At 41.9% G+C, this 19,784-nt stretch overlaps 2 protein-coding genes across 2 annotated transcripts; one reads left to right on the plus strand and one right to left on the minus strand.

Moving 5' to 3' along the window:
- Positions 1-435: 435 nt before the first annotated feature.
- Positions 436-10,516, minus strand: srp72 (signal recognition particle 72). The gene is made up of 19 exons (XM_076292149.1): positions 10,395-10,516; positions 9,712-9,832; positions 9,463-9,586; positions 9,148-9,291; positions 8,765-8,876; positions 8,128-8,159; positions 7,836-7,960; positions 7,617-7,674; positions 7,389-7,520; positions 6,993-7,121; positions 6,607-6,679; positions 6,450-6,514; positions 6,245-6,340; positions 4,999-5,102; positions 4,810-4,887; positions 4,485-4,622; positions 3,497-3,534; positions 2,895-3,054; positions 436-1,183 (listed from the first exon to the last, which is right to left on the minus strand). Exons 1-19 carry the CDS (start codon positions 10,492-10,494, stop codon positions 1,009-1,011), a joined length of 2,004 nt encoding a protein of 667 aa, XP_076148264.1. The 5' UTR covers positions 10,495-10,516; the 3' UTR covers positions 436-1,008.
- A 558-nt stretch (positions 10,517-11,074) lies between these two features.
- LOC143132556 (leptin receptor overlapping transcript-like 1) lies at positions 11,075-14,915 on the plus strand. The gene is made up of 4 exons (XM_076292150.1): positions 11,075-11,197; positions 12,300-12,375; positions 12,492-12,678; positions 12,882-14,915. The coding sequence occupies exons 1-4, from the start codon at positions 11,182-11,184 to the stop codon at positions 12,996-12,998; spliced, it is 396 nt and encodes a 131-aa protein (XP_076148265.1). The 5' UTR covers positions 11,075-11,181; the 3' UTR covers positions 12,999-14,915.
- The last annotated feature ends 4,869 nt before the right edge of the window (positions 14,916-19,784 follow it).

Consider the following 19,784-nt stretch of genomic DNA (forward strand, 5'->3'; position numbering starts at 1 on the left):
GTAGAATTCTCGATTGCTGACCTTAATCCCACTCACTGACAGCAGCCTAAACACTGCCAGCCCATTACACAAACCAGGCATACTACTGGCTGGACTAATCCTGCGCAGTGTTTGTGCGTGATGGAAGGTGAAAACAAATTCAATCTAATAGATTGAACTTGATAGATTTCAGGAATGGTACAGAGAAGCGAGCAACATAATCTTATCACCACATATATACAAAGTACTTTTTATAATGACCGTAACCTCTTGTAATTCTTCAACCTTTTATGAATAAAATGAATGACTTAGACCTTCCTGCAGTTGCATATATTCGGCACTGAGGGGCGCATTCACCTCCTTTTTCGAATGTGCCTTCTTGAGGCTGAAGAGTCAATGGCATTCAGGTGTGAATGCAAGGCATACAGACCACAACAAATCACAATAGCAAAAACGTGTGGTGCCAGGAACCATTTTATTAAGACTCTGGTCCATTCTGTAGCTTTCTGTGGTTCCTATTACAAAATGGCAAAATTAAGCCACTCAATAAATCGTTCTGAAATAATATTTAAGGTGAGCTCTACCTGGGGGTTTAAAAAAAAACAAATACTCTGACATTTGCATTTACAGCTTGATTTCTAGTTTTTTTGGTTGACAATACCGTACAGTAATGTTTCAATTTACAGGCTGCCAAGCGATGTAAAACAAATGTGATGGGTCAGTTTGTCCTGAAGATCACCATTAGTGGTAGATAAATAGGAACAAAGACGAATAATTTATATCCCATTATGCAGTTTTACAAACATTTCGACAAAGTCCATCAATGCAAATGACAAACTTAATTAAATGTATATCCACCCAATGATAAACTTTCAACTGATGTCGCTGGGCTTGTTTAAGAACTGATAACAATACATTTTGGATGGTATTAAAAAAGAAAAAAAGAAACAAATAAAATGGAAAAAAACAAGTCAGTCATGATGAATTTCCAGGGTCCATCATGGCTAATGTGGGCTTCATGATCCTCCTCTACCATCCTCCTTTTCCTCCCTTCTTTTTCTTCTGCGGCTGCTTCTTGCGGGTGGATGGGGCGGGCTTCTGCTGTCGTGGGGGGACCACGTTGCTCGATGCCGCCGACGCACTCGCAGTGCTTGAGCCTGGCCTTGGGGACGTGGGGGGGCTGCTGGCTGTTTTGCTGGCGTCCCTGGAACATAGAGGTGACAGGAGTGTGTTTACATGCATATACTGGTCACCTTTATCTACTTACATCCAGTAATTTGATTTTAAGCTTCAAAAAATAATTATCTGCCCAACATAAGTTAAGTTAAACTTTATTTGTCCTATAGGAAATGTGTCCACTATTCAGGGGTAGTGTACACACATACAGAGTTGGAGCAATGAGCTCATTAGAAATGAAAACACGCACGCACGCACGGACGGACGCACGGCAATAGCTCACCCCAATTTGTGAAAAGAATCTGTGCAACAGACTTCTCTTTGACTGACAGGTGTGTGAACAAAGAGCTCAACATTTTGTTGAAGATTCATAGCTAGAGGCAATTCTACATTATTGAAAAAATAATTACTGTATCCCATTTCTGCTTATAGATCCCCCTAAATCCTGTGCACTGCACCTTGAAGGGAACTTGATTTTGCGAACAATCTCTTCATTTGCTTAAGTCATCCAACGCATGTTTTTAATGATCCTTTCCAGGTGCCTTTTTTTATCTATTAGGCTGGGAGTGGAGTGGGGAGCATAGACAGTAACTGTAATGGGCAGAGGCACTTTGTAGGACTGGAATGGAGAGAAGTGAAGTCAATTTGAACCAGTTTTCAGTTGGTCACTATATGTACTACACAGCCTCAAGATGAGTTTGGTGGCATAGGCATGACGTAGATCAGGGGTCTCAGGGGTGTTGGTGATTGCTATTGAAACATTACAATCAAATAGTCCACTGAAATCAGAACTTAAGCAATCTTTTTGTGCAATTAATAATTTAGGTTACAATTTTTAGCATTGCCCACCATTAAAAATTCAGAGGCTGTTTTAAAAAAATAGATTAGATTCTCCAAGGAAACTTTGAAATGAACTGAACAAAAATGTTGGTAGTGTTGCATATTGATATTGAAGTATTGAAGAATCAGATGAAAATACAGTTGCTTAATAAAGGCTTATAGGCCTACATAATATTGATAATTTAAATTAAAAAAAAATGTATTGAGGCCTATTGAGGAGTATTACCCTCGCAAAAAAGGGGTGAGGGTCTGTTTGTTTCAAATGAGTAGCCCTCCATATGATTTCGAGTCCTTCAGGTAGCCCTCATTCCTAAAAAGGTTGGAGACCCCTGACGTAGAACAATGGACTGAAACATGGTAGCACATCTGGTAGCCGCGCCCAGAAATTTGAGACCGTACAGTTCGAGTGCAGCTTTTGGTAAGTAGACCGTACCGATCCAACAAAATATCACTTCATTGTTTGTTTTTTTCCTCCCCCGGATGCTTTCCTCTTTGGCTTTCCCTTGGGCTCTCCCCCAGATTGCCTTATCTTCCTATTCAGACAATACAGTTACTTATCTCCTGTGCGACTTCAGAATATGTTCAGAACATATTCTTTTTAATAGGTTTAGAAAAAACATTTATTATGGAGCCGTAAAAGAGAAAAAATAAGAACTTACGGAGCCAGTCATACAATACTGCATTTCTCTGGAAATAAACAGTGGTCACATAAAGGCTTGAAACGGGTCAGATGTAAAGTTGTTTGATGATGTCAAAAGTGGCGCCAAAATGAATGGGAATCAATGGACTGCTAACTCTAGGTGGTCATGTATTAGCCTCAGTCCCTCCCAAAGGTGGTGGGTCACTTTCCGAAAGTTCGCCTAACCCCTAGGTGGGAAATCTCATGTTTGTTCACTCACAGTTCGGCTGAGGCTCCCGACGTGGTGCCCTGTGTCCCCTTTCCGATCTGCTCCTTCTTCTTGCCCTTCTTCTTACCACGGTAGTACGAGCGCTCCCTCATGGGCAGCCAGCGCTCAATATCGGGAGTGGACTTGGGGTCGCAGTTTTTGGGCAATTTCCCTGAGAAGGGCAAAGGAATTGAAGGAAACTGAGAAAAGGAATTGTGCTCTGCAAAAGAAAGCTATACAACGACTTGGCATTTGGTTACCATTTGGTTGCAAAATAAAGCACGGTTACCAGGCCATCTACTTATAATACGATAATACCACTGTAATTGAAACTCTGCCACAAATGATAATCCCAACTATTTGACCAGCTTTAGAGAGTACTGCAGCAGACTTGTTGTTTGACAGGCTGCTAGTAAAAGCCTCATGACTAACCCAGTCATTTGCTGGCTGGGTGAACTAGTCCAATATACAATTCGCTGGACACAGTTTACATACTTAGCGTATAATTTACATGATATCCTTTGTAAAACGCTGCAATTAATGACCACAAAATTAGATTCTATAGAAGCACAGCCTTCCTGTCATGAACGTCACAAAGAAATGTAAACACATACCCTTCTTTTTCTTCCTCTTCTTTTTCAAATCCCCTTGACTAAAACAGAGGAAACAGAGACTGTCATTAGTGCAGGAATGGGTGTAGGAAATGTAGACGTGATGTAGAGGTAGGAAACATAGAGTATTGCTTGGAGAGTGTACTGGCAGCCGTGGCCTACTGGTTAGCGCTTCGGACTTGTAACCGGAGGGTTACTGGTTCGAACCCCGACCGGTAGGCCACGGCTGAAGTGCCCTTGAGCAAGGCACCTAACCCCTCACTGCTCCCCGAGCGCCGCTGTTGTTGCAGGCAGCTCACTGCGCTGGGATTAGTGTGTGTTTCACCTGACTGTGTGTTCACTGTCTGCAGTGTGTTTGACTAATTCACTGATAAATGCAGAGACCAAATTTCCCTATATATAGTAGTATAGTAGAGTATATATACTTAGTAGTAGTATAGTAGAGTATATATACTTATACTTATTTGTCCTTCCATACGGCAATATGGTAATATGTGCAGTGTACTACAAGTGGCTTTCATGGATTTAGTGAGATTGAATCACTCTTACACATGATGGTACATGGGGCTTCATTCTGAGTAATGAAGTCAGGCAATAATGTTCTGATTGTATGATTTGCCTACTGATCATTGAAGTTGGCTACTCCTGATTTAAGATCTCTAGATCTAAATGTGTTGCCTTGAAAGTGACCAAAACGAGGCCCCAGCCGTGGCGCAACTGGCTGGGGCACCTGCACCGTACGCCGGCGACCCGGGTTCGATTCCCGCCCCATGGTCCTTTCTGGATCCCACCCCAAATCTCTCTCCCACTCACTTCTTGTCAATCTCCACTGTCATATCAAATTAAAGGCATAAAAACCCAAAAAAATATACAAAAAAAAAAAGAAAGTGACCAAAATGTAACAGTGACATTAACAGTACCATTGCCCAGCTACATTTCTGAAAGAGTTGTCCAGTGAATCTCTCTTTGGAGGAAGACGAACATGACTCACCCTTGCTCTTTAGGCAAATTCTCCCCCACCACCTTGGCTGCCTTCTTCCTGACGTAGGTGGCGCCGTGGGAGTTCTCCAACTCATCTACGTCCACGTTGAAGGCCATGGTGTCTGGAGAGGGCAGGTGCTTGCTTAGGCTGAGGGCCACACCGCTAAGGAAAGGACGGCATATTCTACGTGGGCATCAGACCAACGTTTCTATTCAGTGCTGACATTTTGGAGCCCTACCAGCATTATCACTAAACGTCGTGTCGTTCAGAAAATCACCAGGAAACAGATGAAATAAACAAAAGGAACGTGGAAAGTGCAGTGATGGAAGGATACGATTTTGCCTTGTCCGGATCCACTAGAGAGTACGCCGAGATCAGCTGTGCCAACGTGTGGACGTCATTAGTGTTCTGCCTGTTGAGGAGATGGCATGCGATGCATTTATTGTAATGAGATCAGAAACCATTTCCCCCAAACGGCTTCAGTCTGATGATTAGGTTACTGGCGAGGGAGCAGAGCACTCACTTCCACAGCTGTTCCAGGTCACTGATGGCTTCTTTCTTACGGCCGTACTTCAGCTTGAAGTTTGCCGCTTCTCGGACCAGGGACAAATGGGCCGACGATCCAGGCTGAGGACGATGAGGCGGAGGATGGGGGACAAAAGCAAGAACCAAACTAAGCCATGAACACCGCTATTGAACGTACATGCTGTCTGACAACAGCTTCCCGAAAAGTAAGAGGAAGCATAAGGTACACATTGTATGACAGGGTAATCACCATCATAAGGTGAGCACTATATTACCACTAGAAAAATACTTGATGCATAACAGCATACTACTCTATTTAAAGCGATGGTTCGGAGTAATTTTACCCTAGGGTTCCCCTCCCAGAACCTTTTTTCCCTTGGTCGAGCCCTGGTCGAGTAGCGCCGTCAGAAACGAATGACGTTCTGCAGTCATGATGGAACCAACTTTTATCTCGTAAATTACCCCACTAATAATGCCCTGAATGGTACGAAACTTCTGCAGTAGTACAACTACGACATTTAGTCCAATAACGAGGCATTAGAAAGTTTGTAAGTGCACCAGGAGTTTATTTAAATAAGACTTGCCTGATTATCTGCTACTATACCGCTGCGTCAACGTTTCTTCCGTGATTTGGGAAAAGCCTGTAAAAGTCCTTGCAGGAAGCGATTACATCAACGTTTTTTGGTATATCCAGTTTTAAATATTTTTTTCCGAAGTGTTTACAACTTAGTAATAACTAATAATTGTTGCAAACTGGACTACGGACAAAATATTAGTGCATTCCTGGATCTACATCCTTATGCATGCTTCCTGCCAGGACTTTTACAGGCTTTTCCCAAATCACGGAAGAAACGTCGATGCAGCGGTATAGTAGCAGATAATCAGGCAAGTCTTATTTAAATAAACTCCTGGTGCACTTACAAACTTTCTAATGCCTCGTTATTGGACTAAAGGTCGTAGTTGTACTACTGCAGAAGTTTCGTACCATTCAGGGCATTATTAGTGGGGTAATTTACGAGATAAAAGTTGGTTCCATCACGACTGCAGAACGTCATTAGTTTTTGATAGCGCTACTCGACCAGGGTTCGACCAAGGGAAAAAAGGTTCTGGGAGGGTGTTTGGCTCGGGGTCATGGTGCAAAGGACCCTAGGGTGAAATTACTCCGAACCATCGCTTTAAGAAGGTAGAAACTGATACCCAGAGACACAAGTGAAAGAAGTATATAAAACAAACCAAACAAATACCTGTTCCGACTTGTAGTACTGAATGGACTGGCTGAAAACATCAATAGCACTGTCAATATCCTCCTCATGAGCGTACATCGTGACCAGGGCAGAGACCTGGAAGAGGCAACGAGTCGCATCACTTACATTACATTCCAAATACTACAATAGCTTTTCCAAGCAACATGTGACTTATGACTGTATAAAAATGTACTTTTAGACATACCATTCCTTGCTTGTGCTTAAATTCTTCTATAGACCGCAAGATATCACAGGCTTTTGTGACATGAGCTGAAGGAGGAAGCGAGACGGACACATTTTATTAACAAAAAGAAGACCGATGACTGTTCTTAGACACACCACTGGATGAGACTAGACATTACCTTGTGTCAAATAGAGTTGTGCCATGGTTAGTTTAATGCCAGAAGCCTTCTCAGGATGCTGGTCCGAAAAGTTCTGCAGAACAGGAAAACAAAATGATTTGATAGTTACTACTATATAATGTTATACAGTTTACATCTATATAGTATTTAATTACCATCTATTTCTTCTCTAAGGTGTAATACAAGATGTGCAATGGGAATAGGCCCGCTAATCAACATAAAACAGCAGTTTTGTAGTTACATTCCCTTTTTCTCCACAGCATGGCATAGTGTATGATAACATGGCTTCTAACAAACAGAACAACAACATCTTTAAAAGAGACCAGGAGGAGAACGAGAGAAAGGAAGATGGAGACGTGGTGCGATGCGACTACCATACTCTGTACCTGCAGCAGCTCTATGGCCTTAGCGTGCTGCTTCTCTCGAGACAGCTGGGCCACCTGAATCAGCACCGGTCTGGGGTGGCCCGGGTTCTGGGCCTGCAGGTTCGACGACAACTTCCGACACTGATCCGCCTGTTTCAGTAAGCAAGTAAGTCAATAAACATTTATTTAGTGCATTTTCTGGCACAAAAGGTCACTCAAAGTTCTTTACACAGACAAGGACAAAGGCAACATAAACAGTCAAAGTGAGGTCCATGGACGATAGTGACTCTCTTGAAGTAAGCAACACACCAGAACGTATTGCCTTAGCGACAGGTTACAAAGCCTGTTATTTCAGCTAAAAAGCAATTATGAGGATTCATGCACGGCATCAAGTGCTGTTCCGTTTCCCACTGTTACCTGATTGGTGTACATGGCCAAGAGAGCTTTGTTGAACTCGATGGTCTGAATCTGCTTCTTGGCCAGCTTGTACTCCACACCGTCTGCGTTCGTCAGTTTCACCTTCTTCTTGGAGTCAAACACATTTTGGTCCTATACAGAACAGAGAGCAGATCATGTGACAATCGATCTGATAATATTTCCATACAGTCGAGTTTGATGGAAATCTGTACGTGGAGCATAACTAACCTTGTTAATGGTGATAATATTGTTGGCAGTCACAGCCAGGAGTCCCACATCAGTTGGCCTAAAAATAGGATAAAATAATATAATAATAATAATATAATATATGAAATAACAGAACTAGAACAAAAATTTTGCAAGCTGCGTTGAACTAGGCTGAAACACTAATAACTCAAGCTGACGTCTGTTGGCTGGGAGTGCGGTGCGTCACTCTTGGCCTCTTACTTGAGTTTGATGACTTGGTTGTAGAGCTGGAGCGCATCCTCGGTTCTCCCCTGGAGCTGCATGATGTAGGCCATTTGGGAGTGGATTATGGCCAGCTCTGACTCAATCTCCTCCTCCGTCACGTCCTATTGAGAATGAGGGAGAGCCAGAGAGTTTTGAATGAGGGGGATCAATCCATCTTTTAATTGCAGGAATCCCCTGAGAGAATACACTGATTGGATGTTCCCATTTGGGAAAGTTTGGTGTCATGCTGCACACGTATGAAGTAAAGTGACAAGCAAGAGCAACTCACCGAGTCCTCAGCCAAAGACCTCCGACACAGATCTGTTAGAGAGGAAACAAGACAGCATTCTCAATACCTACTCCCAGTGAAATAAGTTCTATCAGCCATTTGACTAAACCAAAGGCAATGTATAGTGATTAAATCAAGCTACATTTAGAAGGTACAGACAAACTTCTTATAGGCAAATCCCCCACTCAGCGACCATCTTACTTTGGGTAGTTATCGGCCAGTTATTTTCCTATTCAAGTGAATTGGGAGGCATACAGGAAGGGGTGGGATACGTGTAGACTACTGCCATATTGATGTTAAGAACTAACTCGCTACTATTTCTATGGAGGATTCTTTGAGCGCTGTGTCTCCTTATTAGAAAGTCTCTGGTACAGATACATGAAATAAAACATGCACTTAAAAGTCTAAGCTAGCCTCTATTCCTACCAGCACACATAAAAGCCTCAATCTTCTCTATCACATATAGCCTGCTTTCCATATTAACTCTCCACTATGACCTCAGATTACAAATCATAGCATAATGATGGCAACAGTGGCTTCAGATGTCTTGCTGAGTCATTTCCTATTTGCAAGTTGCAAGATTGGAAGATGCCATTAGCAGAACACTTGAAACAAGATACTGTCTGACCCCTCTTACCCTCAGCTTGACGGAGCTTGTTCATGGCTTCTGTGAGCTGGCCTTGGCCAATCAGAGTGCAGGCAGCATTGTAGCACAGCTCATATGTGGTTTCAGGCAAACCCAAGTCTTCCTGCAGAAACAACACAGAGCAGCATCACACCAGTGTCCACACAATCAAATGCACAATATTTAACTAATGCCAATGCAACCAAATGCATCATAGGTGGAAAATCAGCTGACAGCTGAAATATATTTAGCATGCTTGTAATTCACAGCAATTAGAATATTGCCGCAAACATGTTCTTCAGAATGTACTGCACAGAGTCCTGCAAAATGACGGCGTGGTATAAATTCTACAAAAAAAGCCTTCAGTCATTTGAGGCCAGGAGCACTGGACTTACCGGAGCAACCTTCTCCCATGCGCTCTGTGCCGCCACCACGGCAGACAGGTTCGTCTTCCTCTCCTCTTCATACTCGTCTACGGAATTCCTGATTAGATCGTTGTACACCTCTTGGCATTCGTCATATCGTTCCAACCGGTACAGCTAAAGCAGAAGAGGACACACACACACACACACTAAATCATGCAGGGGCCTGACATTAGACAACGGCAGTTCCAGTTCGCAGACTATCCAATAGCCACACCAATCACCACAGAGGACAGGGTGCAGGTTAACAATTAAACAAACTCAATGATCAGATAGAAGTTGACTTACCACTTGGCCGTAGAGCTCTTTCAGTTTGTTGGACTGATCTGCAGCGCTCTTGATAGTTTTCAAGGCATTTTCTACTCTGTTCAGACGATACTCACAGTACGCTTTTTCAAATACTATTGCCTCACTTTGGAGAAAACAAAATAAAACAAAAAAAACTATGACAAAGTGTCATCACCACAGTTTGTTGACAGAAAAAACAACAACAACAGAAAGTCAAAGACAGCTGTAAATTTGCAACGTGACACTTACCTTGGCAGACTCTTAGTGTGAGTGTTTATGACATTCAAGGCTTCCTTGAAACCGCCATTCTGAATGAGGCAGACTATTTTACAATGCAGAGCAGTCACATCATCCTTTACTACGTCAAGTACTGTTGGAGGAAATACCACATTGTTAAAAACAAAGGTGATTTCGGCCTTTTAACCTAAAAAACGGTCACAAAAGTGTCTAATTTTAGACAGACGTCACTCAAATTGAAATGACAGACCCTCTCACTGGAGTTGTTAGTAGCATGACTCCATAACAACCCAAGCAAAACAGGTTAGCCACTGGGACACGTAATCATTCCCTTGATGCAACACTCTGCTTCCATGCCTTGCTTTGGGATAACAAAAATGCTCATGGAATATGGACGTTCGTGCCTTGCTCCACTGTCAGACTAATATTTATGAAAGCTCTGCACTACAGCCTACCAATTCGCAGAAAACAGTTACATACAAAACCTGCAGTCACTTCAAATGTGAGACAGCTGGATGGCTAGCTCTGTTAGCTACAACTAGCTGCTAGAAAATTAGCATGCAGCAGCTGAGAACCAATGTACCGTTAGCTACTATTACTTAGTTAGCAACATATGCTATTACAGCTTATTTCGCCATTCCGCAAACACTAAGACAACTGTAAACCAAGTATAAAACACAAAACAAACTATTTACTTTTGTTGACAGCTTTGAGAGCTCTTGTAAAGTCCCCATTTTGACCACACCGATTCACTTCGGTCCACAGCGACGCGACCGTCCCTGTGCCACTCGCCATCTTCAGCAGCGTGAATTTTGGGCCTTTGCCGTGACACAGGAAGTGATAAGAGGAACATATACCTCTTTCTCAAATAAAAGTATTGTAGTGCTAATATGTTAGATTTGCCAGTGTGCTGTTATTATTGACTACAGTGAAGAGTGAACAGTGAATAATATCCACAGTAATAAATGGCAATGAACCAATGCTGTCAATAACGAATGCAACCAAATGTTTTTATAACCTGAAAGGATCAAATCCTGTCTCCTACTGAATTTTGTGTAACACATATTCACATTGTCTGGGTATAATGTACACATTGTACAGTACTAGTTTCATTTAAAAAAAAATAAATAACCATGACCATCCAATCCAATATTCCAATCTTTTTTTGATAGGTTTTCGGTACTTTTTACTACTTATAACGTACTGGTTTTGTGTGGAGAGTAGGGGGAGAGGAGACCATTTTCATAATTTTAAAACGTTTGTACAAAGTGTTTCGACGTTAAATTAATGTCCGGGTTTTAGCCAGATTTTAGCCATTTCTGCTGATCTTCTGATCGAGAACATTTAATTTGGTCCGCTTTGGTCTTGGCGCATGCGTAATTTGAGAAGGGTAGCAAAGCGTTCGTTTGCGCGAGGTTCTATTCTTTTGCAGGACGCTGCCCAAGATCAAGCAAACCCCAGATATTTTAATGTTAGCTAACAATGGCCGGCATTAAAGGTAAACACTTAAGCCTTTTTCTTAAAGATGAACTATTGATACGGTGTTGTTTTTGGCGTGAACTAAATGCTTACGCTCCATATATCCTGTGTTAGCTATTGCTAGCTTAACCAAAAGGGCTTTGGGGTTTACGTTAACGTTATTGGTTACTAGCCTAATGGGCCCGGTCTTAGGTTAGACCACAACGTGAACAACTTGTTCTATATAAACTGATATTTTGGAAAACTATAATAATGTCTCCGTGTATTAACTGTTACGTGACTTCAGAAGCAAAGGATGTAGTCGTTAATAGCTAACATGGACAGTTAGCTAGGTATACATAGAATAGCTAGCATAGAATAGCTAGCTGAAGCTAACGAAGTCATTAAGAGTACGCTAGCTTCTTGCCAGTTAGCTAAGAATAAAACATTGTCGGATAAGCTGTCAAGCTAAAGGACACATTGCACAAGTGCAGGGATATAGAGAATACCGGCGATGAACTTGTAAGACATGGCAACTGGCAGTCACGGTATAGTTGTTGACTACTAGCTGACTCGCACTAGAGCTCCCAGTAAAGAGGAATAGTGATGTGAGTTGACGCTGCTTGCTTGTACTGTTACCAAAGTTACACAAATTACTTCCTTTTAGTAATGGCAACAGTGAAAACAAAAGGTGCACTTGAATGTCCTTTGTTTATAACAAACTATGGTGTAATTTCTTATGCTACTGAACTAACTGGCATCAGCCTACAGTTTCATCGTGGTCGACTTCCAATAGCCTTAAGTCATGGCACTTGATAATCCCTCTTTGAAAACCATCTGATGCATCACATGAGTTCTCAGCAGTTGCTCTTTTAGCTGATGACTCCCCTTCATTCCCGACCCACAATGTTTTAACTTAAAGCTTTTAAGATGTCCTGTTTCTGTGATGAGGCAGATTTCCTTTTTGCTGTGGTAACACATGTCTTGTAAGTGTGTTGATTAAAGAACACAAGTAGGCCTACATTTCTGTATATGTTTATGTGAGGGGAAAGAAAAAAAGAAAAGCAAGTGTCCATTATCTTTATTTTGTTTTCATCTTAACCAAAAAATTTTGTCCAAACCCTTCTGTTTTTCTTTTGCAGCCTTGATCAGCTTGTCCTTTGGTGGAGCCATTGGACTGATGTTTTTGATGCTTGGATGTGCATTGCCAGTGTACGAGTAAGTGATGACTATGCTCATTATCCAGTAATAACAATGGTCTACACTGTTTATCTGGGTAGCCAGTGTGTGATTACGTGACCTTATTGTTTATCTTTTCCTGTTTTTTTTTATAGTAAATACTGGCCCCTGTTCCTCCTCTTCTTCTACATCCTGGCTCCAATTCCCTACTGCATCTCGCGAAGGGTGGTCGATGACACAGACTCGGCCAGCAACGCCTGTAAAGAGCTGGCCTTATTTCTCACGACTGGGATAGTGGTGTCTGCTTTTGGACTGCCCATTGTTTTTGCCCGTGCATCAGTGGTAAGTCTATTCTTTTGGTGGCATAATGTTTTGCAATAATGTTTTATTCTAATTTGTTGTTGTGGTTCAAATGTGTTGTGAGCTAACCATGAAAAGCTAGCCATTTCCCTTTTTCTGTTGTGATTTTCTCTTGAACACTTCACTTGGATTTTGTTCAGTGCTGTGCCATTTGTTGTCTGATTAATTCATGTTTTCCCGGTCAGATTGCCTGGGGAGCCTGCGCACTTGTGTTAACCGGCAATGTAGTCATCTTCGCCACCATCTTGGGATTCTTCTTGGTCTTTGGATCCAATGATGATTTCAGTTGGCAGCAGTGGTAAAGTTAGGACCGGAGTCTGAACTGTTTTTATGACTCACATTGTAATTATTATTACTATTGTTGTCATTGTTGTTGTTATTTATGAGACCGCCCATCCATAGTTGCAGGAATACCGTGCAATAAGCTGTTAAAAGTGTCATGGAAATGTTGAACTGACGTCATACAAACACTTTAGTTTCGAACTAGCCTGAGTGTCAGAATGTGACTTTTTTTTTTTCTTCATGGTTTTTGGTTGGCTTTCATTTGCCATTCTGGTCATTGATCCTTCCTTGGGCCGGTACCCCAGTTTGTGATCAGCTTGGTGGCCGAACACCTTGCCATAAAGTTTGGGGAGAATGAAAACCAGCACATAACCTCAGTCTCCATGATGCTTTAAGAGCATTAATGAGTGACCTGTTAAATTCAGGCTGTAGTAAATCTATTTGGAAGAGAAGTCCAACATATGAGAATAATGTGTTGAATAAGTGGCACAAAGGGATACTCTTAAATAGTTTTGCTGCTGACCGGCAAGTAAACTACTCTGGTTAATCCTGCTTGTCATTAGGAACAGTTTAAATAAATGTTCTCCTTCAAACTTTGGTTTAGGGTCAGTATGTGTGGACAAGCAGTTGGGTACTCAAAGCTTTGCATCGCCATTGAATATATTGACAAAAATAGGTGAAAAGCTTTTGAGGACCGCTTGGCCTGGTAAAGTGTCACAAACGTAGCTTTTTACTCTGTATATGGGTGGCCGCCTCTCACATTCAGCGTAGTCAAATACACTGTCTGCTTTTACCATGTAAAATGGTAATCAGTAACCAATCATGTAACATTGTTCTAATAATCCAGTTATCAACCTTATTTACTGTATCGCAGCATGGCACATACAGTATGTCATGGATTTGCATTGCAGGGAGATGGATGTGGGGAAAATAAGGAATCAGACATTTGCTATAAATGCCGGTAAGTTGCTGTTGGAAGTTTTGAAGACGTTTGCGCAGAGTCTTAGCCGGGGAGTTAGATATTACATGTTAATGGAATTAGCTGTGGCTAGGTCAGGAAGCATCTGTTAGGCCATGTGTACTATATTAGCTGCCCTCTCTTAGTGACTTTGACCCATGTGTGGGTACACCACAAGTTCTCCAGCATTCACTTCTAGGTTCACTTTTTGTGCGTATTGTCTATGCTCCGTAGGAATTTACATGTTTTAAAAGACAAAAAAAAATCCCAAACAATATTTTCAGAAAGCACTGACGAGAATCTGGTACCTCTGTCTCTCTCTGTCTGTCTGTTTATTTATTGATTTTATTGTTTTATAACTTATCTCTTTTAGCCATTGTGTCGCTCTCCTGAAAAGACCATATTTCTGTTACATTCTGGTTTGTTCTTGTTATTATGACGGCCCTTTTGCACCTTTTACATTTTTTAAGGAAGATGTCTTGATTTTGAAAGTATTAGTTCTCGTAGCAGTTATACCAGGAGTACCTGTGTTTTGTTCATGTGTGACAAAATCTTTCTAGTTCTGAGGAAATTGTTTGCCTACCTTCATGCATACCTAAATGCACAACATTTTTGTTTTCTCAAAAACAAATGTATACCTTAGCAAATAGATCATCGGCTTTCGTAGAGGCACTGACATTATTTATATGAAGAAGCTATAATGACATTGAGAGAACATGTCAGTTTGAATTGCATGAATCCGAACCTTGATTTTTGGTCCAAATATTGAAATGAATTGAACTGAATTGCTCGGCCTGCTTTATGGAAGACCGTAAATGTGTCTCTTGCCCATCAAAAAGCTCAGAATCTAATCGATCCATTTAACAAGAGGCTTTATGTTTATGTCTGATGCTGTTTTATATCTATAACTTTGTGTGTTCAAGGGGCTCAAGTCAACATGGTGATTTCTTTTTTAAAATAAATGCCATTTTTGAAACTATGTCAGGTGTGTTCATTTCAAAACAATGCCAAACAAGGCCAAAATTGTGCCTATGCGTTAAAAAGCAGCACTTGCTTCATGGTTCTTTGTTTATTAATCGATCTACTGTAATTATATTTCGGTATGCCATTTCTAAAACTGAAGCAAGTTCAAAGAAGTGAAGGCAAACTTCATCCCAGTGAAACAGTACAGTAGACCAGTGGTTCTCAAATGGGGGTATGCATACCCCTGGGGGTACGTGAAGGCACTCCAGGGGGTACGTGAGATTTTAAAAACAATTATATTTCAGGAAAATATAAGTTCATAAAATGAATTATATTTCAGTAGGCTATTCAATTTCATTATCCTAAAAACCCAGAGTTCCCCCCTATACCAGGATGTTTTTTTCTCAACTAAAAATGCTTTGCGCTGGTTAGGGGGTACTTGGCTTAAAAAAATATTTCACTGGGGGTACATCACTGAAAAAAGGTTGAGAACCACTGCAGTCGACGGCATGTTGATGTGGCCTGTGGAGACCAGGCTTTTGTCTCCCTCAGCTGGCCAAACATGCACAAGGCCTCAGGTGTTGCACTGAGGTGGAACAGGATACCGCAATCCCTACAGTACAGGTACGTGTGGTCACAGTGTAGATTACATTTCCCTCACCCTCACAGTGTGGCTTCACTCTTCATAGTCAGACTACCGGTGGTTAGTGGTCGCTATGTTGCTTAATGTTGAATTAAAAAGGGAAGACAGACTTCAAAGAAACTTTAGAATGACTTGAGAATTCAGCAAGACTAAGTGAGCTAATGTGATTTTTATAATTAGTAGTGCCTAATGTACAGTTCTCTGTGATGCATACATTTTATATGTTTTATTTATATGCACAATTTACTGGGTATCTTGACAAAGCCATACAGCCACTTTAATCAAATTTTCAATATTTAATTGAAACAATAGATATTCTTGATCAAAATGACCGATCATTGTATCAATATACAACTACTATACATTAAGACCACTCAAGATAAGATTTTGCTGTTGATTTACAGAGCTAGGAAATTAAAAGTGTGAGCGAAAACTAGTCAATCATACTCGGTAGTAATAGTAATAGACAGCTGTCTGAGCATTATTTGCATGTACAAACAGGTAGTAATATATCCCCACATAAAGTGTTCCAAAGGTGATCAGATATCACAAAACGAAGATCATGCTTTGATTCAGGATTTACAAATAGTCTTGTGCAGTTCTCAGATAGTCTTTACTTCGGGCTAAGGTGTGGCTCATAGCTTGGTAAGAGTGGGCCAAAACGGCCAGCTCCAGCTTGCCTACGACACACCTCAGCCTGAAGGTAAAGATTTAGCTCTGGTGACAATTTGCATATTGGAAGCACGCTGTCGGCTACAATGCCTGAATGTCTCAGTGAAAGCAAGATTCTTTCTGCATGTCTGTGGTTGTGATGACCTTTGTGTTTGGGCGACAAAGACAATGACCTGAATTCGTCATGTCTGTCTGGTTGGCCTACAGCCTACCCAGTGACCTTTCTCTAAGGAAAACTATCAAGGTAAATGCATGGACTTGTCCCCCCTGCGTCGGAGGGTGGGGTGGGGTGGGGGGTTTCATTGCCTGTCGGCTGATCAGTAAATCAGTGACCTAACGCTTCCCTCTCCCAGAGACGCCAAGCCGGTACCGAGCAGCTGGCAGAGGTTGTGGGTAGTGGAGGACAGAGGAGGACAGAGGGCAGAGAGGGGGACAGGAGAGGAGGAATGAGGAGGTTTTTCAGAGTCCACAGGAATGAGGACTACAGCCAGATCCAGTATCTCACTGCCAAGTGCACCCGTCTGTCACAGGAAAATGGTAAGTTTACCAGAGTCTTCAGATCATAAAGGATTGCAACTCTGTTGTCCTTGGAGCGCCTGTTTAGTTGTAGGGAAATATCAGATGCTATGGAGACAGTGGTGTTTTTCTCTAGGTGCTGACTGTTGACAGAGATTTTGCAGAGACTGTGAAGATTCCTCTGTGCACATGGTTTTCTTTCTATTAATCTTATCCCCTCTGCCTTGCCATGGCATTGGGAACCTTGTGCACTAACTGACATTTAATGCAACACCTCCCACTTAACTGGAAAAAAGTATCAAAGTTCAGATTGTGCCTGGGACGTGCAGGAGTAACTAAGTTAGCCATCTTGAGATGTTTTGAATGTTATCAGAGTTTAATGTATGATAGAGACCATGTGCTGTTCTGAGATTGGATGACAAGTCAAACAAACCTGTCAGCTGGTTTCTTCAATCAGAAATGGCATCTCTGAATCAGAAGCAGCATGCGGTTCTAGTTCTTTTTGCATGGTGCTATATGAGGTTCATAACCTTGAGACATATTGAGACATAATTATATTAGTCAGAGCTTGTGTCCTGTTTTATCCTCTGGTCTTTCTTTAGTGTAATTATGTGGTAATTATGAATTTGAATATTTCTTCCCTTTTTAGTTTCAAACATATACTGTATATAAGTATAAGTGTATATATACCCTTTTGATCCCGTGAGGGAAATTTGGTCTCTGCATTTATCAGTGAATTAGTCAAACACACTGCAGACAGTGCAGTGAACACACAGTGAGGTGAAGCACACACTAATCCCGGCGCAGTGAGCTGCCTGCAACAACAGCGGCGCTCGGGGAGCAGTGAGGGGTTAGGTGCCTTGCTCAAGGGCACTTCAGCCGTGCCTACTGGTAGGGGTTCGAACCGACAACCTTCCGGTTACAAGTCCTAGCGCTAACCAGTAGGCCACGGCTGCCTAACACTATATTATTATAATTAAAATAGTAAAATGTTGTGGTGGATGATGATTGTGCCCTGGACCTGTCTCTCTGGTACAGCAGTGCTGGAGAGGGAGTGTGTGGCGGCCAGGGAGGGAGAGAGGGCACTGCAGGCTCAGAAGGACGGTCTGACCCTTCAGTTACGGCAGAAGGAACAGGCCATCCTCGAGCTGAGGGTCGAACACGACCAGCTTGTTAACCAGGTCAACCAGGAGAAGGTATGTTTGTGTTTACTCATTTTCTTAAATACCCAGGTAGTAACACGAGAGGGTATGGACCTCTAATGAACTACGGGCACCTGAAAATAATCCCTCACATGTGCTGGGAATGTGCACAGAAACATTTTGGTGAATATGCCCTAAAGTTGCACATTAAGACATGATATTGCTGCATAGCAAGGAACAGCATAATTTTAATGTACTGTATTGCCGTTTCATGTATTTTAAAGGAATGCATTTTTACATTTAATGTATTGTAATGTAGTGAAATTATGTTATAGTTAGGTATTTAGCAGATGCTTGGTCCAAAAGGATGTTTGTGGAAGTTGTATTATATCATTTATTCAAAATATATTTCAATCTTATTTTATGATAATCTGTCGTAGCAGCTCTGGAAAACTGGTACAGCCTAGTGTGTTTGCCTGGGCTGGTTGCCTTTGAATGCATTTAGCAGACATTATTCTCACTATCACAATCTGTCAGTTGCCATTTATAAATATTTCCTGAGAACTCAACACAGATGTAAGGTTTTGGCATTTAGAAATACCATTTTTTGGCACATCACACAACTTCTCCACATCCATTTTCAGAGAAAAAAAAGTTACCAAAAAAGTAACATTTCCTCAAAAAGAATGAAACCTCACACCCTTCCCTGATTCTGGGCCCCCGATGGTGCTCCCCCCCACCCCACCCCACCCCACAGGAGCTGGTGGAGATCCTAAAGCGCCGTGTGCACTCCATGGCGGAGGAGAGCTGTAAGGAGGCGGCCCTGCTGGGGCTGCAGCTGGAGCAGGTGGGCAGCGAGCTGCAGCTGCTACTGGGCTCTGAGGCGCGGCTGGAGGGCCTGGTGGAGACCCTCAGGGCCCAGGCCAAGCACAGGGAGGCCCAGGTCAAGGGGCTCAAGGCACAGCTGCACAGGTACAACTGCAATGATGTGTTTTTAAAAAAAAAAATATATATATATATAACAGAGTATTTATTATCTATATTAATCATGTTGTATTGTGTTTATTAATGTGTTTATTGGAATGATTCCGGTAACAAACACACTCAAATTACCTCTGTCATACACAGATGTACTTGTTAGGTACACATACAATATCTCTAACATATCCACACACACACACACACACACACACACACACACACACATTTGGTTCTCCTTGCTGTAATTCCTTACCAGATTGCTTTTTAGCCACAGTTTTGGAACAGGGCTGCCGTATCATCTTTACAGAGATATAGCTCTCCTGCTGGGAGTATTTTTGTAATCTGACTCTAACAATATAGATTTCATATAAGGTTAGGTAAATATACTGGAATCATAAACCCATTACACTGTTTGGAATGTCAATGTCAGGCCCACAACATGCCCGAGGATGCTTTAACATATGCAGGCAAGTCAGGTGAAGCCCCTAATTGGTTGTTACGTAAATTGCACAGCATGGGCCCCGGGTTTACATAAATTAGTGCTCTTCTGTGATAGTCAGGGGTTTTGTAGGCTAAGAGCGTTCTTGAAAAATCCAATCGCCTCAGGCAGTTAACCGGGGTTTAGCATTGAGAATGTCTCCAGTGCAGTCAAGTAGGCCTATGTTGACATTGCACATTGTGTAGAGTATTTCAGATATAAAAGCCATATTTGACCTTTGTCTTGGCTCATTCCCTTTGTAGCCTATGAAAATAGTGGCAAATGAATAGGAAAACAGGTATTTTCATATGTCAACAATCTCAATAGGGAAAATATTACTGCAAATATGCACATAAGCACAGGCAGTGGATGGATAGTGGGAAACCTGGATGAACTATTGAAAGGTAACCGTTGTCTGGACTGATCTGGGGATCCCCTGATGGGCGCGCGATC

This window comes from Alosa pseudoharengus, unplaced genomic scaffold (genome assembly GCF_046254945.1).
Source record: "Alosa pseudoharengus isolate Yale_2024_CS ecotype anadromous, Long Island Sound unplaced genomic scaffold, YU_APseudo_1.1 YU_APseudo_1.1_scf_19, whole genome shotgun sequence".
Lineage (NCBI taxonomy): Eukaryota > Metazoa > Chordata > Actinopteri > Clupeiformes > Clupeidae > Alosa > Alosa pseudoharengus.

What these genes read in the sequence shown, in the direction of transcription:
- LOC143132556 (XM_076292150.1), top strand. An exon ending in TGTGCATTGCCAGTGTACGA is followed by an intron (nt 12,376 to 12,491) that starts GTAAGTGATGAC and finishes TTTTTTTTATAG; the next exon opens with TAAATACTGGCCCCTGTTCC. An exon ending in TTTTTGCCCGTGCATCAGTG is followed by an intron (nt 12,679 to 12,881) that starts GTAAGTCTATTC and finishes TTTCCCGGTCAG; the next exon opens with ATTGCCTGGGGAGCCTGCGC.
- srp72 (XM_076292149.1), bottom strand. Translation starts at nt 10,494, where the DNA reads ATGGCGAGTGGCACAGGGACGGTCGCGTCGCTGTGGACCGAAGTGAAT. An exon ending in TCTCAAAGCTGTCAACAAAA is followed by an intron (nt 9,833 to 10,394) that starts GTAAATAGTTTG and finishes TTCCTCCAACAG; the next exon opens with TACTTGACGTAGTAAAGGAT. An exon ending in GACCTGGAACAGCTGTGGAA is followed by an intron (nt 4,888 to 4,998) that starts GTGAGTGCTCTG and finishes TCTCCTCAACAG; the next exon opens with GCAGAACACTAATGACGTCC.